General features: G+C 36.6%; 3 protein-coding genes and 1 long non-coding RNA gene across 4 annotated transcripts; 2 read left to right on the top strand and 2 right to left on the bottom strand.

Moving 5' to 3' along the window:
- Window positions 1-782: 782 nt before the first annotated feature.
- LOC121736572 (WD repeat-containing protein 26) lies at window positions 783-19454 on the bottom strand. Its single transcript, XM_042127863.1, has 12 exons — window positions 18728-19454; window positions 13695-13866; window positions 13100-13333; window positions 12277-12471; window positions 11770-11903; window positions 11196-11313; window positions 10805-10933; window positions 9816-9949; window positions 9572-9672; window positions 8523-8638; window positions 1614-1788; window positions 783-1056 (listed from the first exon to the last, which is right to left on the bottom strand). The coding sequence occupies exons 1-11, from the start codon at window positions 18868-18870 to the stop codon at window positions 1624-1626; spliced, it is 1641 nt and encodes a 546-aa protein (XP_041983797.1). The 5' UTR covers window positions 18871-19454; the 3' UTR covers window positions 783-1056; window positions 1614-1623.
- LOC121736584 lies at window positions 5609-6563 on the top strand. Its single transcript, XR_006037034.1, has 3 exons — window positions 5609-5789; window positions 6029-6196; window positions 6311-6563. It is a non-coding gene; the product is annotated as an uncharacterized LOC121736584 (long non-coding RNA).
- A 635-nt stretch (window positions 19455-20089) lies between the features above and the next one.
- LOC121739761 (out at first protein) lies at window positions 20090-22900 on the top strand. The gene is made up of 6 exons (XM_042132315.1): window positions 20090-20300; window positions 20377-20490; window positions 20568-20702; window positions 21810-21990; window positions 22333-22469; window positions 22550-22900. Exons 1-6 carry the CDS (start codon window positions 20214-20216, stop codon window positions 22700-22702), a joined length of 807 nt encoding a protein of 268 aa, XP_041988249.1. The 5' UTR covers window positions 20090-20213; the 3' UTR covers window positions 22703-22900.
- On the bottom strand, window positions 22891-23607 carry LOC121739762 (28S ribosomal protein S21, mitochondrial). The gene is made up of 2 exons (XM_042132316.1): window positions 23325-23607; window positions 22891-23093 (listed from the first exon to the last, which is right to left on the bottom strand). Exons 1-2 carry the CDS (start codon window positions 23496-23498, stop codon window positions 22977-22979), a joined length of 291 nt encoding a protein of 96 aa, XP_041988250.1. The 5' UTR covers window positions 23499-23607; the 3' UTR covers window positions 22891-22976.
- Window positions 23608-24021: the final 414 nt, after the last annotated feature.

Below are 24021 nucleotides of genomic sequence, written 5' to 3'. Positions count from 1 at the left end.
CGTGTCATCATTATATGTGTGTGTGTTAGCAAGAAACCCCAATTCTCGTGTACTGTTCCCAGTAGAAAACTAAATATTATCATTTTGACATTTTTGTTATAATAAAGGTGTTATACATCTTGTCCACAAAGAACAATTTAAAAAAAGATAGCATTATGTTAAGGAAACTTCTCTTGTGAGCTTTTTAAAATTGAACCTCTCATAAAACTTTATGGTTAATAAAGTGTGATGGGCTGTTAAATCGTAACGATGGTTCTCATTCAGTTACAAATAATTTTGCAGGTCGAAATGGGAACAGACCTATAACTAAAAATAATCTAAAATGTATAATATAAATATACCCACTTTATATTTATTTACAACTGTGGGCGGGGACAAAATAATCTATATCAAAAGATCTTCAATATGTAGACAATGAATAGAAACTAATGTATCTCATGATTACCCAGTCAAAGTGCCTGGTTGTTAGTACTGCACCATAAAAATAACAGAGTATTATTCTGTTATATCTTATAAAGACGTTAAGTTACAATGAAATATTGGTTAATTTTAGCTACAACTATTTTACCACATGATATTATGCTTGCTAGTTGTTATGTGTAATGGTAGTTTGTATGTAAGGTTAAAAAGTATTCTGTAGACAACTTATGGATATCAATCTAGTAAATAATGTATATTTAATGAAGTTTTGTTATCTCGATAGAATATGTAATCACAGATCTCTATTTATTGTAAGCACACGGAAATAGTATCTCAGTTGAAAACGCGACTATTGCAAAGAGCAGTGTCATATAGTAAAGGGATATAAACCTAATCAGGAGTAAAAATTTTTAAATGAAGTAGGTAACATACAAAACATGTAAAATACGTAATCATAGAGACACTACTCCCGACTGAATTTGATAAGTTTGTTAGTTTGACTGTTGAGATACCAGCGTCGAGGTCAAGTGGTATAACTCTGGCTGTAGGTATGTGCTCGCAGCCGCGACGTCAGCCGGCTAGATCGAACACACACGCTGCGGCCTGCGCCGTCCTCCGTCTAGGGCGAATGTGCACCTGAGAATATTGTAGATATTATAATCGAAAGTCTGCCAACGATGGTGCAGTTTAATCTACACAATGAACAAGAGCTATACAACTTATAATATACAGTTTTTAGCCCGGCCGCATATTATAAGAATTTCTGGCCAGAAAAATTCGGCCGCTCCGCTGGAACGCACTCTGCTCATATTAAGTATGTTTTGTTGTGGACCCCGGATACTATCAGAATAATTCTGACGTGTCTGACGTCCGCCGTCGATCGGATGACAGAAATGTTTCTGGATCAGAAATTCGGACCCAAACTCTATACATTTTGTACTAGACCTCGCACACCTATCAGAAATTTCTTCAAATTATTAAGGGCCTGTTTCACCACTTCCTGATAAGTTCCGAAAAGGCTATCCACAACTTGTCTGACAGACACTCCATACTCTATCTGTCAGATAAGTGGTGGATAGCCTATCCGGAACTTATCAGGAAATGGTGAAGCAGCCCCTTAGTGTGGAATTTTTCTGATCAAAAATTCTTATAATGTGCGGACGGGGTTAAGGGGTACTATGACGACCCAATACCTGTATCGGGCTAGGACTGGTGCGTGCGCGGGCCCCACAGCCGCAACGAGTAGTCGTCGGAGGCGGAGGCGAGCACGTCGTGGTGCACGGGGTTCCAGGCGACGGCGTTGACGCACCGCGTGTGACCCGCCACCACCGCCACCGGCTCCTCGCCGTTCATGTGCCAGATGTATACCTAGGTTTTTTTTGTTTCTTATTTAGGGCCTATTTGACCACTTTCTGATAAAGTGCCGAATAGGCTATTCACAACTTTTGTGACAGATTTTCCATATTTGATCTGTCAAGTTAATTGGTGACAATGCAATAATTTGATAAAATTTAAAAAAGGCGTGTTTTTTATTTTTATTAATTTAAATTTAAAATGGAGACACACAAACCGATTGCTTTACATTTAAAAACCCTAAATTTCGTTGATTGTAGTCATCATTTTGACGTTCGAGGTTTTCCGTAAATACCGAAATAAAGTAAAACTTATAATAGACTACGCGCATGAACTAAGAGGAATGCTAGAAATATTAAATTTAAGTTCTCAAAATATTATCTCGTCGAGATATTAGAGCAATCAATTATTAATTTAGCATTTATATACAGTACTAACAAATTAATAATGCGCATGAAAATCTTTGCTAATTGTTGTAATCACGGAAAAACCCGAATCTATGAAATGTAAGAGCCCCAAACAATGCTTTTGCATTTTGCACCTTGTTCGGAAGAAATTCATATTTTAATCGGTACTCGGTGGCTGTCGCCGGTCCGTCAATTGTCTCTATTTTTGGCGCATGCGCCACTAAACCTTTTATTGCGCATGTCCAAATCATGTCATGCCATGGCAACGCCACCAACAAGTTGCTTATAAGGCACTGACCTCCATTATACAAGTACGCTGGACTGATGATACCGTTTGAAATGACAGCTATTTTTTGTGCCTAATTGAAGCGGAATCAGCTCCCCCATTATTAGGCCTAGGAACTAAATTTGACGTAAAAATGACGTTTGAAAGTCGCCATCATGTCGCCATATTGGCGCTGATAGCAGTAGTGGGAGTATTTGGAACTAATACTAGTGATGTACAATTGTCTTTTCTATTATCGATGAAATGTTTCCAGATGATGAGGTGTGATTATGTCGACCATTAGGACAAAAATATTAAATTGAATAATACAAACGCTACATATTTGCATTAAAGATTACAGACTTCTTCTCCGTAATTTAGATAGGCGTAATAAATTAACAACGATTTCATACATAGAAAACGTGAAGTAACAGTACATATTATATATAAACCATTTATTTTTACCAGTTAGCACTACGAAAAACTAAAAACAAAACTGAAGATAAGCTTCTAACGAAAACTTTATTGTATTGTATTTTCTAATTTCATTTCTAATATTATCAAAGTAGTGCTACAGTGTATCGTATTAAAGCTGAACGAGGCTGAATAAGTGTTCTGTGTGATTAGGCCCTAACTAATCTCATCATATTATAATATTATAAAGCGGAAGAGTTTGTTTGTTTGAACGCTCTATTCTCAGGAACTGCTGGTCCAATTTGAACAATTATTTCAGTGTTAGACAGCCCATTTTATATATTTTATCACGCTGAGACTAATAGGAGCTAAGAAATAGAGGAAAATGTGGAAAAAGCGGGGGAATTATATAGGCTATTTTTTGTGGACCAATTTGTCTGTGTAATTAGATATTTACGTGGGAGAAGCCGCGCGGAAAGTCTAGTAATAATATAAAAGTTCCTTATTTATTTATGAATCTAGCAAGCCAATTTTTATCGATTTACTTTAACTCATTTGATTTTCGCCAGTTTGGCGCTGATTGCAGAACTGCGAGGGAAATTAACTAATTGGATAATGCGATCCATAAATAAATATGGAACGTTTGAATACATTTTTTTATTGGGGTGGAGTAGGTAAGGTATTCATAAATAATAAAAATATATGTGCGATACTTTAACGACGCGATGGGTTTGACAAAACCATAAAGTTAATATACCTAGCGGAATAGAGCAACAATCTCGAGCTGTCAAACGAAACCGAAATTGGTTTCATCTGTGTGTAGAAATATGTGTACGTATCAGAGTTGGGCAAAAAGTAATTAGATTAACGATTACACAATTACAAATACATTGTAGTTGTTAATCTGATTACAAAATAATCAGATTGATGAAGTAATTGTGCACCTGAAATTAACCAGTAGTTGATTCGAATGTAATTGGAATAAATTTTATTCTAATTACAATTTAATCAGATTACTTGTAATTTAAATACATGGAATTACTTTTTTTTTTTCATAATGATAAGTCCTAGACCCTAGTTTAACGTCGGTGTATCCTGGATTGACAGTTCACAATAGGACTTCCCATTTCGTAAAATAATCACAAATATTACATATTAACTCAGAAATATATTTTTTATGAAATAAGGGGGCAAACAAGCAAACGGGTCACCTGATGGAAAGCAACTTCCATCGCCCATGGACACTCGCAGCATCAGAAGAGCTACAGGTGCGTTGCCGGCCTTTTAAGGGAATAGGGTAATAGGGGAGGGTAGGGATGGGAAGGAAAGGGAATAGGGGAGGGTAGGAAAGGGAATAGAGTAGGGAATTGGGCCTCCGGTAAACTCACTCACTCGGCGAAACACAGCGTAAGCGCTGTTTCACGCCGGTTTTCTGTGAGAACGTGGTATTTCTCCGGTCGAGCCGGCCCATCCGTGCCGAAGCATGGCTCTCTCACGTATATTTAAATTGTGGTTCGAATAAAGGTGAATGGCAGGATCCATACAGCTTAATTTTGTTGTTGTTTTTCAACAGAATTTTTACTATGTCTACACAACAGAATTTTTATTATGGTAATTAGACTATCTTTTTTGATAAACTTATCTAAATAGGTATTTATAATGTAGATCTATCAGAATCTGATGGCGATTGTTAGCAGCAGATTATCAAAAAATATCCTTGATCATTAGATAGTTTTTTATATTTGCATGTTTCACACACAGAATCAGGCGCTATAAGAAAAAAAAGGATCAAAATGTTTTATTCCAATTACCCCGGTATTGCTAGTCAATACTCAATTTACTTTCTCACTTTTTGCTATCAGATTCACACAGATAGACACAGATAGACACAGATAGACCTATCATTTTAAGTTATATTTTTTTAATGTTGCCATAAGTAAAATACTTAATAAATACTAAAGTTATTATAGAAACGTTTAATATGAATTATTATTAAACTCTTATTTACTTATATCTCATAATGAAAAGAATATATTACATAAAAACACATTACATTGTACATATTATAAATGTATATTTTGTTCTAATTTTTTCCATCGATATTTTTTCTTGTCATGGCAATCAGTTAATGAGGCCATTTATAAAGAAGAAGAAGAAGACAGATGAAAATCATTAGAAAATCTCAAATCTCAATAATCCACTAATCTCAACTTGAACCAAATATTATGAAACCCGCGGTAGTAATTATTATAATATTATTCTCTTTGTATGAAACCAATAATCAACATCCAACACAATCAACGGTAGCAGCATGTACCTATTAATTTGTTTGGGTAGCAGTTGTGAGTTGTGACTTGTGATTGTCAGTTATTTTCTGTTGTTTTCAAATTGAGAACTGAGAACAATGAGTTTCTAAAATACTAACATAGAATATCATTGACTGAGAAGGCCTGCTTTATGCGACGAGAGTAAAGATCTTGTGAATATTAATCGACTGTGGATATATCTTGGATATTATGTAAGTAGTTTACTTCAAATAATATATTTTACGTGTTAGCCTAACCATGAACTTTTTATTAAATTTTAAGTGTTGAAATGTTTTCCTTTCATTTTAAACCATGAAACTAATCTAGCAAAGTACCTATTATTAAGGAAAAAGTAGGGAATAATTAACAATACTTCTAATCACAATCATTATTTCCAGATTACACCTACTGATCATATTTGCCATGCATGCTGGCCACTTGCGTATCATGCATCTACTGAAAATATGTCCAGCAGCAGCAGCGGTTGGCCATCATAATATCTGTGTTGTATCATGTGGATTATCCATAGTAATAGCAAATCGATGCTGAATTTTAATTGAAGGGACAAATGAAGAACAACAAAGAGTGGCTTCTATAGTATCTTCTTGGATTCAAGCACGAGAGGTAAACAAACAACCAAACAAATCTTTATTTTCACATAAAAATTTTACAGGATATTCTTACACAATCACTGATCTCCATACTAGGATTCCCTGTGTTGTGGAGACCAGTAAGGTATTAAAATAAATTTATATGTAGTACCATCACTAGTGTTTCTTAATTCATTATTGCAGTAGGAAATAAAGTAATTTATTAATACCGGATTCATGGCAAGCTTTTCTCTAATTATATTTTTATTTTAGCTTTGGTCTCAAGATGAAGAACCAGAATAGTCCAAGTAATTGAGGACTTTCAACCTGAATATATGGAATCAGCTTTAATGTGTACTGTATGTGGCCAGTCTGGACACCACAACTTCAGACTTAGAGTGGAATCCTGAAAATATTACTCGTTTCCTGGAGCAACAAGAGGTATATAGTTTAAACTCTAATCTAATAATCAAATTAACGTATGTCAGTGTTTAATTTGTTTTTTACTATTGTTGTTTTGATATCTGTCCATCTCATCAAATGATTTATTTACAGATGTCATCTATGAATGAAGTTTCTGGAGTTTGTTGGAACCAAGCTCGAGACATAAGGTCAGATATTCCAGAAGCTGATGAAAGATCCCAACAAAATATAGTGTTGTTCAATATAAGAAGAGCAGCTGAAACACCAGGACATTGCGTTTTTCAAGAATGCATGAATCCTGAGCAAAATGTTGTGCCTCGAGTTGCCTGTGCCTGTGTTGTGTTGTTGTGCTTTAAGCTAAAAAAAGTCCTGCCATTTAACTGCCAACAAAATAAGTTTTTCCAAAAGGAAAAACTTATTTTGTATTTATTGTAACAGAAAGAAACATGAATGGTCAGGTCGCTATCAAAAGCTATTGCTGTTACTGCATTGTAGGCTTAAGAACAGTGGGATGCTGCTCACATGTTTATGAGCATCATTTGGTACCTAAGCTGTGCTCGCCATGAGGGTACTCCTGCCCCTGCCCCTATCTTAGATAAATATAATTGTAATAAGAATAATTATTAAGTTATAAATTATGATAAAGTTTTTCTTAAAAAAAGTGTTTTATTACCTGTGTATGTAGTACTTATATCTTAATGCCTGCACCCGAACCTTTTGTAATCTACAAACGTAGCATACAAGCACAAAACAGCATAATATGATTATAGGTAAGGAAATGCTTGAGCAGCTCCGTAGTCTACAAAAATTATTATGAATGCCTTGCCGAGCTTAAAGAGTGAGATCTAAAAACAAAGGGATTATGGTGTCCTGCAGACCAAGAGGAAATTTTGTGTTCAGCTCTCACTTAACATACAAAACACAACAGCTGAAGCTGTCATTTAACACTATTTTTATGAGAGTGTAGTATTTCCCCGGTTACCGCTGTCCATTTTGACTGCAGGTCTAGCAGCTTGGCACTACCACTATTAAACTTCATAATTAAGTATTGAATTGTTGCACTATGCTTTTATACCGTACCTAAAGGTATGTCCAAGTTCATCCCACTGAGTGGATACCATCCTCATCTCAAATTATCTTCGGACTGTTATTATGTAGAACGGTAAAAATATGTAAAGTAGGTACGTTGAATTTATGAATATACTTAATTATTTTTAAAACATTAATTATTTACGTTTTTACGAAAACTATAAGTACTTACTGATACACACTGTAGGTCAATAATGTTTTTTTTAATAATATTGTAATGAGTAAGTATATAATATAATTAGGTAAGTAAGTAAGTATAAGTAATAATATCATAGCTGTAGGTAGGTACATAACTTCAAAATTTCAAACAAAACTGGCTATTACTTTTATGTCCCAAGTTTTAAAATCTATACTTACTTAAAGTATTTAAATATACTTATTATAAATTATAAATACGAAAGTGTGTCTGTCTGTCGTTCTATCTGTCTGACCTCTTCACGCCTAAACCACAGAAAGAAAAGGCTTTTTCTTTGTAAAGTAAATGTTTTTATTTTTCTTAGAGAATGTCATAAGTACTTCATGTTGTATTACTTATTTGTATGATATTATAAATATTATTATTTACATTTTCCACTTCTTGTATCGATCTGATGGGCATATTTAATGCTTTATTTACCTATACCTACAGTAATTCCCTAAAAATAATACCTCTAGCACGGACGTAAAAAAAATAACCTCTAGATAGTAGATACAGTACTCTGTTTTTAACTCCTGACAGTTGACACTGTAATAATATTAGAGTAATTAGTCGAAACCAAAGTATTCAATTACAAAAGAACTTAATTTCAAATTAATTAGATTTCTTTGAAATTGGATTACATAGGAATCAATTGCTTTGTGTAATTCTATATTTAAATTTGAAAGTATTTGAATTACAATGTAATTAGAATAAAATGTATTCTAATTACTTTGCAATTAGATTGCTAATTAGATTAACCAGTATTTCAATTATGCCCAACTCTGGTACGTATACACTTACACAAGCATGATTGAACATGATTTCTATGAGATTAAATTGTCAACGTGCGGCACGTGCCGACTGGACGTCAAAAAAAGAGTGCTGCTGTCATGTATCACACGTCTCTTTTTACCACAGTGTTACTGATAGTGACAATATCTCTCTTGCTCAGGCCTTTGCTTCTCTATTCCGCTAGGTATATTAACTTTATGGACAAAACGCGGCCAAATTACGTAGGTCCGTGATCTGCATATGAATTAACTTCTCTTATAGTACATTTTAAATAATAAAGCAGACCTTGTTGTCCTCGCTGCCCGAGGCTATGAAGTCCTGGTGCGCGCCGCCGAAGCACGCGTGTATGGTGAAGTGGCCCTGCGACAGACCGCGGAATCGCCGCACGAGCGCACGGGCTCCTGAAATTAAATGAAATATATTTACTGCAAGAATGTAGTGCATAATAATAATAGATCCCACACCGGTTTCGGTGACGGTGGCCGGTTTCGTTGAAACCAGACCAGCTACGCAGGAGTAATTTTATAGTGCCCAAGTATGTGCGCAGTACACAAGAGCACTCTCTGTTCCTTTACTCTCATAACCCAGTGGGACGGAAGACCGACACGACTGGCGAGAGATCAGGCGCAGGACCGACTTTTTACATGCCCATCCGACGCATGGATCATCTTACTTGTCAGACAATCAGGTGATCAGCCTGCATCGTCCTAACCAAACTTGGAAATAACATGTTTCCAACGCGGGAATCAAACCCAGGACCTCCGAGTCAAGAGCCGCGCTCTATACCACTACACCACGGAGGCGTAGTGCATAACATAGTTCTTCGAGTTATAAAATACGGCGTTAGCATTCTACCATCCAGGTGGCGTGCGATAGTAAAAGTAAACATAATATTGAAAATTAATTTATAGAAAGTACAAACTTAATGGACCTGGATCCCAAAAGGAAACCATAGGTTCTTAATAGTGCCTCGTGTACTTGGAATACCTTCGAATTTGTGAAGCTCTACATGGAGCTATACTCACTCTCACACAAAATGTCTGTCTGTCTAAATACACTAAACTGTGAAGTGTACACACTGTCTAACATAAGTCGCGGACGCGACTTTGAGCGTTCGGACTTCCGAACAGACAGACAGACATTTTTACACGTTATACGTGAGTGAGTGAGAGTGAGTATAGTTAAACGCTTCTATCATACAAAAACGTCATTTTTGACATGTGTTTGACAGTTCTCCTTTACCAGCAGTGTTCCCGTCAATATGACCCACATTCGTGGATAAAGCCTTGTCGAGCTGTATACATAAATTTTATCAATATTTAGTAAGAACTCACGTATGTCCCACAGATGCACGCCCTGGTTGGCGACGTTCAGTAGCAGCAGCGTGTCAGCCGCGTTAAGAGTCATTGCCATCACCGCGTGCTCCTCTTGGATGCTGAAAAAAATTTGATTAGGTACTTTAAAAAATCTCTCTTGTATTTATAACATCTTTATATTTCAAATAGAGCTGCATAGTATTTTTTTTACTACAAGCATGCACAATGACTTCGGTTTTTGTTCTTAATTAATATTACTCACAGGTTTCTATCGGACAGGTCACCGAAGTCATACGCGCGCACGCGGTGGTGCGTGTCGGCCGCCAGCACCTTGCCGTCGCTGCGGCACGCCAGAGCGTTCACGCGCACGCCGTCCCAGTTGTTCAGCAACGAACCCTGATATAAACATATTATACCTACATAATTTTACCTTATAGTTTAGTAGTAGGCATCTGCTAAGAAAGGATTTTGATAAATTCCAACCCCTTGGGGTTCAAATAGGGGATGAAAGTTTGTATATAATAATACTTCTTAACGCGAGCGAAGCCGCGGGCAAAAGCTCGTATATATATATATATATATATATATATATATATATATATATATATATATATATATATATATATATATATATATATATATATATATATATATATATATATATATATATTTAACTCAAAGGTGACTGACTGACATGGTGATCTATCACGACATGGTGATCTATGACGCACAGCCCAAACCACTGGACCGATCAGGCTGAAATTTGGCATGCAGGTAGATATTATGACGCAGGCATCCGCTAAGGGTTTTGATCAATTCCACCTCCAAGGGGTTAAAATAGGGGATGAAAGTTTGTATATAATAATAGTACTTCTAAACGCGAGCGAAGCCGCGGGCAAAGGCTCGTTATAATATAATAATGAACAGCAAAATGTGTAGCTAAGCGCTAATCTCGATAATGTACAACTATATTGTGTTACTATATTGGTGTTTCTTATACCCAAACTATGCCTCGCACCTCACAAACTCACAAAATACGCATTTAGAACATTAGTGAAATATTTTTACAAATCACTACAATACACGAAAGGTATTGAATACTATTTACTAGACATCGGATTGTGTATGCACGATCAAAATGCCGAAATATACACCAAATATGAGTTCATATTTGGTGCATATTTCAGCCATTTTTCGTTTTGCATATGCAAATATGCAAATGCATATAATCCGATGTCTACTAATACTAACATCTAGGGCGCAGTGGTAGAACTGTCCGCGCGCACCGCCGCACACGAACTTGTCAGAGGAGGCGTGCCACGCCGCCGCCGTCAGCGAGTCCTCCTGCGAGTGAGTCATCTTCAGGTGCAGCTGCTCCGTCTGCAACAATAAACATCAAAATAGTAATTTAAAAACTTAGAAACTCAACTGTTTTTGAATAATTTTTTAATTAAAAAGGAACAGGGTCACGCTCACTGTAGACAAGAATCTAACAACACCTCTAAGACGTAAGCTAAAATCCAACAAGACGTTCCATCTGCCACAGTGCCACATAAATCTACACTAGAACAACTGTAAATATAATAATAAATAAATTATAAATAAATTCTATTCACTGTAATAAGACAGTGGTCAAACAGACCTCCATATTCCATATCCAGAGGTCGGGGCAGTCCTCCGGGCCGGCGGCGATGAGGTAGCGGCCGTCGGGACTCCACGCCAGGAACGACACGCCGTACGAGTGACCCTCAAGAGACTTCCTGTAACGATATCAATATTAGATTTAAACACAATTTCACCAACGACTGTTTAATGCAATGCTCAAATTAGTATCACGTTACCTCTTTCGTTTTTCATAAGAACGAAAGAGAAGACATGACTTTTTAACAAGCTGTTAACAGTAACAGACATAGGTGGAATGGGCTTTAGCTGTAGGTTAAATTGTAACTCGTTCAGGATGTCTCGTTACAGTAATATTTACTGTGTCGAAACAGTATTTGCAAAAAAGTCATAACAGTGAGGCGAAGCACAAAATTCATACTGAGAAATAGTTTTAATTACTTTATTTGATCATAGACAGCAATCAGCAACATAGCCCTAATTGGGAGTCGAGGATGCAACTACTTGGAGAAAGTATAAATTATATAGTGTGTCAATTTTTATAATTATTATATTTTACTCTTTTTTTTATTTAGCTAAATTATTAAGAAAGTTACCTAAATGATAATCTCTTGGCAACAGGATCGAAGTCCCATATCATGACTGTATTATCTTTAGAGCCAGACGCCAACTTTGACCCGTCCGGAGACCACTTGCAATACCACACCTCATCACAATGCTCATTGAGGACCTGAAATGTTGAACAATGTTCATTTTAATTTATAAGGATAAAAAAAACTGCTACACTCTACAGAATGTTTTGTGAAACAGCTTCATTGCAAAAGTTTAAAGTACTGTAAGAAAAGTTGAGTAATTTGGTGGCGTTATGAGACAAACCCAGCCAAACAGTTCACGACTAACATTTAATTTTTCGATGGTATGTACTAACAACTTATTAAGAACAGCAAGACTGCCAAAAAAACAAAAACAACTCCCATAAAATTCGAAAAATTGAAGAATAGAATGCAAAAGAGTTGAAAAAAAGTACTGCATGTTGCGGTAAATCTAGAGAACAGTGTTTGTAAAACTTGAGAAAGATGAAAGAGTTACGAACGTCGACATACCTGTAGCGGATGCAGCGGGAACTCATCTGCGGAGCAGGAGTGGTCGGCGAGCAGGGAGAAGGGCACGCGGTCGCCGAGGGCGGGGACGGGGCGGGGCGCGGCGTGGAACCGGCACCGCGCCGCCTGCTGCTGCGCCGCCTGCCACAGCAGCGCGCGCAGCCGACCCGGCGCCATCATCAGCGCCGGCGGCAGCACCTGCCATACCCTGTATTACTATCTGATCACCAGTGGCGGCCTTACCCATTGCGAGGCCCTGGGCGGCAGGACTTGGGGAGGCCCTTTGTCTTACGATAAAATACCTTGCGAGGCCCCTGAAAGAAGCGCGGCCCCGGGCAATTGTCCTGTTCGCCACCCACTAGGGCCGCCACTGCTAATCACAGAAGAAATTTTGATTGTGTCTGTTTGGTGGTTTTAAGCAGTTGTTGATGATTGATAATATATCTTTTTAGTAGGGTTACTAGGGCAAGGGAAGACAGTGCTCTTATGTCCTTACTGCACACTGTAAATATCTAACCCGCCCCCCTATCACGTATCTTGCGAGAGCAATGCGATAGCAATTATTGCGCGATAATTGCTCCAAAATCACAATTTCGTATCACGTATCAGCCAAAACAATAAGATTGCAATCGATCACTTTCACTATACATGACACCATTGTTTGTGACATTCAAGACACCCAGCAATCGCTCGCGCGATTATTGCTAGTGGATTGTTGATCGCTATTTTTACGTGATAAGTTAGCCGATTTGTTAAATCTGGCCATTATTAAACCAGCTATTAAAACTTAAACTTCAGCATTATAAGGTAACAAAATATCGGTAACCTGTTGCACGCGCGCCAGTACGGCGCCGCGGGAGGCGGGGCCGCCGGGCCAGGCCGCACGCGCGCGCAGCTCCGCCCCGTCCGCGCACATCATGAGGGCGGACAGGCGGTGCACGCGCGCCGTGTCGTGCTGCAGCGGCGTGAGCTCGTTGCGCAGCACGTGTAGCGCGTCCAGCGCGCGGCCCGCCTCCAGGTGCTCCAGGTACTTCTGCTCCAGCACCACGAATTTCATCTCCTGAATTACACATAAATCAATCAAGTGAGGGTGGTAATAAAATCACATGTCTACAGTCTACTACAGTACAAGTTTTGGAGCTTATAAAATTGTTAGGTTTGGTAAGTCATGGAAAAAATTTACTATTCTCTCATCATATACAATGTATAAACAAAATATAAACGAAAGGAAAAAAAGAGGCTAAAAATATGATCAAAATGTCTTGCAAATATTATGTCTGTCATAAAATGTTTCCAATATGCCATGTACAAAGACAAGACCTTGTATAGTTATTTGTTGTGTAAATATTTTAATGAGTATGGTAGAAAGTATTGTGTGGTAAGTTACAATACAAGCGGAGCTAAGAGCTAAGGGTACTGACGGCGAGGTTGTGTGGGTCGACGTGCGGCGAGTCTCGCAGCAGGTCGTGCAGCGCTCGCAGGTCGTGGTCCGCCTTGCCCCAGTCCCCGGCTAGCACGTGCTGGCGGAAGGTCGCCGCCGCCGGGTGCTCCAGGTGCAGCCCCGACTCCTCCATCAGTAGAGCCGCGCTGCGCCTGACAGACACACACACAAATTCAGCACTGTCCGTTAACAAGTATGAACTCGAACTTGGCGGGCATGCTCAGCAAGATGGGCCTACAACTTATTGTCCAAATTGTCAATTGTGTTGTAAATATGCGTTGTTGTTGTCGTAAAATTTTAATTGAAAGTAGGTAACTTTCAATTAAAATGACAATGGCCCAACTTCTGTTTTTAGTGCTGTCTGTTTTCAGTTACGGATCTTCTCTTTATTAAAAAAATAACTTATCATTTCGAAGAAAGGAAATCCTTGATTATAATGTAGTATCAGAGAAGTTGATTCATAGGCAGATGGCGGTCATACGTATTTTGGTCGCGTTTTGGCAAAACCCAACCAAACGGCATAGGTCCATCAAATGTCTATAAATCAATTTCTTTGTTGATATTTACACTCTCATGATGATAAAAATGTAATGATAAATCTCTAACTCAATTCTGACTAGCTATTTAGGTCATAGAGTGTAATAACAAAATATATAAGCCGTATTATGCACCTTGAAATTAGGTATTACACAAACCTTAATAGTTAATCTATTCGCAAACAAGTAATTAGAAAGTTCATACTAAATTTTAGTTTTGCTTAAAAGTTTCATATACAGATTTAAAACTACTGCAAATGACTTCCTTGCTTTAACAGTTTCTTTTATTACTGTCCGACCGAAGCTTCGGCTTCGGCTTCGGCGGCCGAAGCCTTCGGCCAAAAAAATCACCTTGAGCGAAACCTTCCGCTTCGGCCTAAAACCCGGCCGAAGCCGAAGCTTTGCCGAAGGTCCGAGCAACCGTCGAAAGTGAACGAAAGACTGAGTGAGTCGTGAGAGAGCGATAGACCGGTCGTGTATGCGGAGGCCACTGGGAGTCACTGTCAAATAAACAAACACTAACTTCTTAATAAATCATTTAATTTTTTATTAAGAAGTTAGTGTTTGTTTATTTTAATTTTTAGTCTAGTTTCGGTCTAGTCGAGTAAAACAAAGACTGATTGATTGGTCTAATTATTGTTATTTGTGAAATAATAAAGAAATTATTATTTTTTACAATAGTACAGTCAATAAAGTAGCTGAATAATGCGTGAGCGAGAACCTCAGAGATTTCTGCTGGAACTTATTCAAGGTGCTTAGGAACAAAACATACTAAAAGTCCTTAAGTCTAGGAGGTGAGCAGGAGTGAGGGGAGGGTGACAAGTCTAAATTTTTGTTTTTTTTTGGCTAATAACTAAAATACGATGCGTTGTAGCAAAAATGTTCTAAAATGAAAAAAAACTTATTAAATTCTCTATTATTTTGATTATACACACATTTTCCGAATTCTCATCCTTTTTCGAACTATACGTTCAGAAAAAGTTTTTATTTTCTAAAAAGTGTTTTATTTTTAAATAATCCTTTCTAATTCTGTTTGAATAGTAGCCTTACCGCTTCTATGCTTCATTCAGTAAGTGAGAGGCCTGTAAGCACATCCCCCCATCCCCTCATTACACCCCTTGACGCGGCAACGCACCAGTAGCACCCCTGGTGTTGCAGACGACGCAAGGCATTACGGTAACCAGCTTCCATCAGTTGGAACATACACTAGTTGTTAGCCTGGTTAGTTAAATGTATAAAAAAACATTCGGGAATGGGCTGACCCCTCAAGAGTGGGGGTGGAAAATGTAGGTAATTTCTTGACGCCAAGGACAATAGGCGACTTACCAGCGCCTGAGGCTTCACTAAAACAATGATATATTTTGTCACTGTACCAGGGCTTGTAGTAGCGGCTAATGTAGATGCCTGAGAGCAATTCCGAAACTTCCAGCGCGTGTAGTTAAAAAAACGGATGAGAATTTGGAAAAACTATATAGAATCATAGTTATAGAGAATTGAATAAGCTTTTATTTCGTTATAGAACTTTATTGCCACAACGCATCGTTTTTAAGGTATTAGTCAAAAACTAAAAATTGAGACTTTTGTCACCCTCCCTTCCCTCCGGCTCACCTCCTAGACGTCAGGACCTTTGGTATGTTTTGTCCCTAAGCACCCTGAATAAGTTCCAGTAGAAAGCGCTTAGGTTCCCGCTCACGCACTCAACGACTACAAATAATTAATAAATAAATCACAAAATCGCAAGCTTTTATTACTATCTCTAAATCAACTTCTATATGAAACAGTCAATATAGAGGTAAACCAATATTGTCAATATTGAAGTTTTGAAATAATTTTAATATTCATTGTAGCTTATAGAAAATTTTGAACAAAATTAATTACTGAGAGTCGAGATTGAGATTATAAACATTCGGCTTCGGCTGAAGGTTGTGGCGATTGCCGATTAATCGGCTTTGGCTTCGGCCAAAATTAGACCTTCGGTCGGACACTACTTTTTATTTAAAAAAAGACATGAGTGATTTGGCTTATAATCTTGCTATCCTTAAAAATCCATATTTTTTATTTCAAATAATTTTCTTGATCCTAAATCTATGCAGAAAAACGTCAATTCACTAATGAAAAAAAGATAAAGTGGATAACTAATCCACTTCCTCCACTCATGTCAGTTTATAAAATACCTTATCATTTTTTGGTGTTGCATAATGTATCATAAATTAAAATAACTATAAGTTAAATATTCGCACACCCAATACAACACTGCACTAAGTCAAAAAAGCTCATTTTTCAGAAACGACGAAAAACCATTATCTTTTATAGTTTAAAAGTTGTTGCAAATTTATTTAATAAAATATGTAAAGACTTAAGTTCATATTAGAAATATGTAGTTTAGTTTATTCAATATTCATGAATAAAGCAAAAAAAGGCTTTTTTTTTTCTTAATCCGCTATTGGTGAATGATCGAATTAAGCAAAAAAAAAATATTTTGAGTTAATTGCTTTTTGCTGATTGAAGTTGAAATAATGCGCTATTATTCCCCTTTTTTTTTACTTAGTTGTAATATACAATAACGATCCATTTTATTTTATTAAGGAATAGGACTAACAAAACTGAGACAAAACACAATGTTTTAAAATACCCAGTAGGTTTTTACGTTCAAAATCAAAATTATTACTTACTTGAATACTTAAGCACATAACTAAGTAAGTAGATATATTATATTAAATTAAAAAATTCTTCCAAAATAAGTAGGTACTTAATCAACATTACAAAAGTAGCATCACTTTTAAATTAATGCCTACAAATAATTATTAAAATAACAAAAGAAGATATAAAAGCAATGGCACATTGTTATGTTATATTGTTATGTAACATTGCTTTAATATCTTTTTTGTTATTTTGCATGTTTGCAATACCTACTACAAAAACAAAAATAAAAGCTTTTTAAATAAACATAAAATAATATAATATTATGACACAACACTAAAACTTGTGATTACCATGCTTCCCACGTGCATCAGATTTTACAAAACCATCCTCTTTCTTCTTAGAAATTGCTTTATTTATGTACCTATCACAAATACCTTAATTAATTTTAGTGTAGCCTTAAAAATTCTTTGCAAACTCTAATATTTTCTTTTTCCATATTAAGAAATAAGCAGAATTCAAAGCCCTCAGTTTTTTATTTTGGTTTGATCTTGTGAGTATGTCTTACAATGTATTCTCTTTGCTTTTCCAAATCACCAATTACTGCCAAATTTAAAAAAAATGTATCTAGTCTCATTGTTTCATTTATATTTAAGTTTTACAGTTCATCCTGCATTTATCAGCACAAGGCGGACGAATTTTACGTTCAGGTATGAATTTTGTAGGGTTTTTAAAGAAACATAAACATTCCGCAAAATTTTAGCAACCTTAGACTTCCAACCAGCAGAATTTCGTACTCGTTTTCTACTTCTTTTGGGTTTACTCACTGATGACACAGCTACAGCGACAGAAGTAGAGGCTACGTTAGTCGGAGTAGTATTAGACTTCCTTTGAGTATTCCTTTGAGAATGATGGTAAAAATACAAACAAAATCAGGTCTCCCACATAAATATCTGTACCTTATTTTATCTTGTAAGGAGATAACCAAAACTACAAAGTCATTCAAAGTAGTTAAAAATTACACTACTTGAAAATGTTTATTAATATGTTGATAATGATTGATTGTTGTTAATAATAAACCTCAAATTGTGAATTTATGGTTTAGTATTGGGACCTTGGTATGAGGCCTGTGTGTTTTTTTTAATTTTTTATTTTATTTTAGTATTGAAAATAAAATATTAAAGTACACATATTAGTTATTACTAAGGACTTTGAGAAAAATTCAAGTTGCCTGTTACCATTTTTGATATATATAGTAAAAAAGGCCATAGGAAAATGATGTTTGTTGTATGGGAGCCCCCCTTAAATATTAATTTTATTTTGTTTTTAGTGTTGTAATAGCGGCAATAGATATACATATATATAACCTGTGAAAATTTCAACTCTCTAGCTATTATTGTTTTTGAGTTACAGCCTGGAGACAGACAGACAGACGGACAGACAACAATGTCTTAGTATGTAATAAGGTCCCATTTTTACCCTTTCGGTACGGAACCCTGAAAAAGATCATTGCATAATATAATTATTGTTACTCTCAATTTTATAGTTTTTTACAAAACAATAACTTTGTTGTTTTGTAGCCATAATAGTAGAGTGATAATGTAATTTGTATTGAAGAGTCTTTCCATTCCTCATGATAAAAAAAAAAGAGTTATTTCTTAGAATACATTTTTGTGTAGTGTATAATATATTATTCCGATGTGTGAATAATGACTAAGCATATTCCTTTGAATAACATGAATAATAAAATATACAAAACATAATATTGAACCTATTTATTTTTAGTAGGTTAAACCTAGCATGATCCTCTTTTATTAATTAATCATGAAATACTCACTCCAATCCTACAGAGAGCAAGTGTTGCCCGATGAGACGGACAATCTCTTGGTCAGTCTGGCCCATGCGAAGGCCAAGTGGCAGGTCACCATTATGGGCAGCATCGCCGTTGAGGTGAGCGCCGTTGGCGCACGGCTGGTGCATGGTCGGCTCCGGCGACAGCCTGCGCGTCCGCTTGCGCGGCGGCCGTTGGCCCTCGTCCCCGGAGTCACTGGAGGCCAGGCTGGCCCGCTCAGATGCGCGTGCTCGCCGCGCTCCTCCAGTCACGATCCTCGCCGCATCGGCCTCGTCGCGGCGTGACGTCACGCTCGCTACTCGCCACCCGCACTCAATGAACCATTTTTCTTTGTTCGTTTGTGAGTCTTTCTCGATTGTTCTCGCGACACTCTATGGTTAATATCTACCAAGTAATTGACAAATAACACTAAAATAGGACAAGATAAGAACAACGAGTGACTCTTGTAACGTACACAAAAATCAGCTGAAAATTGTTCGACAGCTGTCTACCCTGGCTGTGCACAACATCGCCCTTCTTTCTTTTCGTACTTCGTACCTACTTCGTAGACAGCTATCTTCGTATTGTGTTCGAGGGTGTTCGGATGATAATAATCGGTCAAAATCGTAAATTTTAACTTTCCTACTTTTGGTAGGTATTCTAAATTATTTTACGGTAAAAATAAAAATTTAGCATCTGAGTGAAAGTTACAACAAAATAATGCATTAATAGTAGTATAAACGCCATTATAATCTGTTAGATTTCCGTGAATTGTAAAATGTAAATATTAAAGAAATGACAACTTTTTCATAAAATTAATGTTTAAAAAATAAAACATAATTTTATATAAATTTACTTACATTTACTAATTAAGATTTTTAATTTATTTTAATTTAAAACACTTCTTCAAAAGTTTTTATTTATTTTCCTGACCTAATATAATGCGTAAATTGTAACATCTATGTCATTTTATAATAGTGTGTTCCTAATATTCGCACCAGACATGCGATTTGATCTCTGACGTCTCGGTAGCAAATCAAATCACATAAAATTAGACTGGTAAATGATATGTTTAGGCTGTACTAGTTTAGAAACACGCCTGCTGTCAGCTGTTGGCTCAATTCGCAGCTGTCAGCAAGCTGTCATGGCGGCTCTCGACATAGGCGAACGCGTTGGCCAACGCGTCTGCAGACGCGTTGGCCCAATGTGTAGAACGGGCGTTCGCGCGTTGGCCGTAGGTATTTAGACGTTGGCCAACGCGCGAACGCCCGTTCTACACATTGGGCCAACGCGTCTGCAGACGCGTTGGCCAACGCGTTCGCCTATGTCGAGAGCCGCCATCAGAAATCTTTGCAGAATGTTTGGTGGTTTGGTTTGGAAAATTGGACTTTCAGTTTTCGCTTTAGTCAATAAATAAGATTATAATAATATTTTGATAAGAATGGTACGAATATAATTTGTAAAAATTTAAAGAACAATCTGGCATAGGAAAATGGAAAAAATTACAGTGAAAGTTATTATTTTGTACATGTTTTTCCAACAAACCAATTTACAGCTTTTGATAAATGTTAAGAATCAGGTAACTCATAGATTCAGAGGTTTGTCCTGATCTTTAAATGTTAAAATTGTTTAATACCCGTACTTTATATTTTAAGGGTGGTGATGTAATGCAAGAGGCAATAGTGGCAAATGTATCAGAAGACACAGTGACTCTAGAATTTTTACGCTCAGATGGCGTATTTGTATCGCAACTCGTCGATTTCACAAATGTAAATAGTAACTTTCTTCAAGTATTATTTTCCTAAGCTCTTGTCATTGCGATAACAATAATTTAGTATACTTACAGGAAGTTGAAGCGATGAAAGTCATAATTCCTGGTGAAGAAGAGCTTGGACAAACGGGTTACCAAACTCTATGTTTCTTGACTCATGCTGCACAAGCTGATTTTATAGCCCCTGATGCTATGGCCAAATTAAGACAGGTATAAAAGATAAAGTTTAATATTATCACATAGGACAGGGGTTTCCAATCTTTTTCAGCCTGTGGTGCACTAACACGTCACAATATTTTGTCACGGCGCCCTGTACTCTACATAGCTATTAGAAAAAGATAAAAAACAGCTTTAATGATCATAGTTAGGTTAGCCTCTTGCCTTTCCATGACGCACCAGGGCGCAGTGGCGCACACATTAGGATGCTGATATGACTTAATATTAATGCTTCAACTCCCAAGAGGTTGAATTCGACTGCGAAAACAATAGTTTTCTAGGAATCCATGATTGAGGGATTGCGATTTTTATGATTTCAGCTTAGTACTTTCTGAATTTTCATGGATTCTAATAATCCATGAAGAGGACAGGTTCAGTTTCTATGTGTCGTAGGATTATTTGATAAATCGAATTATCGCGAAAATTCTAGGGATTTCACGAAAACACGTATAATTAGATAATGCTGTTTATATTTTTAATTTTAGTAAAAAAAGTAAGGTTTTTGGGAAAACGCGAGTTGCCTTAGTAACATTCTTAACGCTGATTGGCATGATTTTTGCTTACTGGCCAACTTTTATTCTGATTGGTTCCTATGTATCTTTGAGATATTGCACCATAGAATTAAAAGGGTAAGAAATGACAATGCCTCTTCATAGGAACTTTACTTTTTATGAATTGATATTTAAAACGTCAAGTCTTCAACCAATCAGAGATGTTGTTGTGGGACGCTTAAACCAACCAATCAGTGATTTTTGTCGATAATAACTAACGATTCGTTTCGCAATCTTACTAAGGCGACTCGCGTTTTCGCGAAAACACTGCCTTTTGTCAGTAAGGTTGAAAAATGTAATCACCATTGTTTAATTATCCGTGTTTTCGCGAAGTCCCTAGAATTTTCGCGATTTCGATTTATCAAATCATCCTACGACATATGCAATATAAAGGCTTTGCAACCACTAGACCAATTTTGGCTCTTATCTAAAAGTAAACCACATGGTAGGGCAAAGGCATTTTTTTATTTTTAGAAGATCAATACTTCCTGTGGGATTTCATTGTTATGAATGGACATGTGAGAAACATATTTTTATAATTTATTCTTAGAAAAATCCTGGAACTGTAAGAGTTGCAGAGGAAGACAAAGGTTGGCGACAGACAACAGCAACAGCATGGGCTGGCCGCGCAACTCGCTTGCTGTCACCTGCAGCTGCTCGACATTGTGCACCAGCAGGGGATAAAGTTTATTTGCGTACTTCGGACTTGAGTAGATGGGCACCTCGGCCTGGTAATTTTTTTTCATGGTAACCTGATTACTGCTATTTTGTTTATTTTATTATTTTCTTTATTTATTTTGGGTGTTGCATACCTGTTTTGAGAAGATGGTCGGTCTGGTATATTGAAACAAAACATCATGAAAATTGACTTTTATTAATCTGACTGAAAAGATATTTTGTTTCCAACACTTCATTTTGCGCAGAGTAGGTAACATCAAACATGTTTTAATTCCCACTTGCCAGGAAAATTGTCATTTATATATCTTCTAGGAGGGGCCAGGGCCAGGTAGGGGCACTACCTGGTACATCACTTAATGATAAACTTGTTTTAAGTTTGAAATAAATCTTTTTAGGTGTTGAACAATCATACACAGCAGAAGTTACACCATTTCCTGCCAATGCTCTGTCTGAAACATCAGATGGATTTCCTGAGGTTGGAGTTTGTGTAGCAGAAACAAATGCTACAAAAGCATGCATTTGTCACCTTGAGGTTAGTAATAGTAAAAAGTAAAATTAGCGAATACTACAATTTTGACAATACAACCTATAAAGTTTAATTTTACTTTTTAGGTGTGTGTTAATTGGTATCCATGTGGACTAAAGTACTGCAAAGGAAAACCTCAAGGAGGTCTGAGCTATCGCTGTGGTATCAAAACATGTCGCAGATGCTACAGATATCATTTTTATGTGAAAAGACGAGAATCATGTATTACCTACATATGACCCCACGCAAGCCCATTGGGCTATATTCTGTGCCAAGCTGTTCTAGTCCTTGTCTTATTGCTGCAGTATTTTTATTATAATTTATAAGTTAGCTTGCAAGCCAGTGTCTGACAATATATGTGTATAATATAAAACTTTTGGAAAAGATTTACTCTATCTCTAATTATTTTGTTAATAATAAAGTGTAATTATTGCATACTATTACATTTTATTTCACATATTAACAACCACTAAACTAAGCATTACTTTAACCCAATAATAATAATGTTCACTTTTAGTGACATCCAGGAAATGGTTCATGCCTATTTTTTCTCAATACAAACTGTATTTTTCTTTCCATATCTTCATTGTATAAAGCCTTGCACTTTTCGTGATTAATTCTTCGTCTGGTCTAAAAAGTAACAAAATATTATTATTAATAGTAAAGCTTTGTGAATAGTCAGTTGGTTGAAGTAAATCCATCCATAATATAATAATATAATACTTAATAATATCTATGGACGCTATATTATAGTATCTATACAAGTACATAGTTCACATATTATATTGTATATATACTTACAATTAGTATTTTAATTTTTTTAAATATGAACGTATATCATGTCTACTACATTACACATACCTGGAATGGTTTCTCATAATATCTGGTTAATCTGAATTGCTCCAACAAACCTTCCTTGCCCATGATTCTATTTATAAGTCTGCATGCATCATCTACGTTATTATTTTTGACAAAAACTGTCCGCGCAATAAAAGAAGGGTGTTTATTTGCTAATAATTTTACAGTAATAAACATTTTGGAATAATGTCAGCTCAGAATTTAGGCAGATAATACCTTTTTTTCAAAATATTTATGAAATCAATGTAGAAAATGAACAAGAATTTGAGGTTACTTGCTCTAAACTTGACAGCTGTCAATTGACAATCAACTGTCAAATAGGATTGTGTCAAAAGTATTTATTCGTCAACGCACTCTGACATTGGCGATTCACCAAGGAGCCATATTTTAAAAGAAGAAGAAGTATTAATTATGCCGTTGCTTATTCACGGCAGTCCTGCAGTGAATGGGCCTCACTGATTTGTTCACACTCGGTGTTGCCGGCCGGAAACAACGAGTGTGAACCAATCAGTGAGGCCCATTCACTGCAGGCTGCCGTGCAGTCCTGCCGTGAATGGGCCTTTTTATTGCACAATGACTATGGGCGTTTTCACACTGCGACGATAACGACACGACACGGTAGACGATATCACAGTACAGATAAGGGCCACCGCACATATATAATTTCAAGTTGTGCAAGAGCAAGCGAGATATCACTATC

The sequence above is a fragment of the Aricia agestis genome, chromosome 2, assembly GCF_905147365.1.
Source record: "Aricia agestis chromosome 2, ilAriAges1.1, whole genome shotgun sequence".
NCBI classification, from domain to species: Eukaryota; Metazoa; Arthropoda; class Insecta; order Lepidoptera; family Lycaenidae; genus Aricia; species Aricia agestis.
Note: the sequence above shows the minus strand (reverse complement) of the source record. Positions and strands in the feature narration are given on the sequence as shown.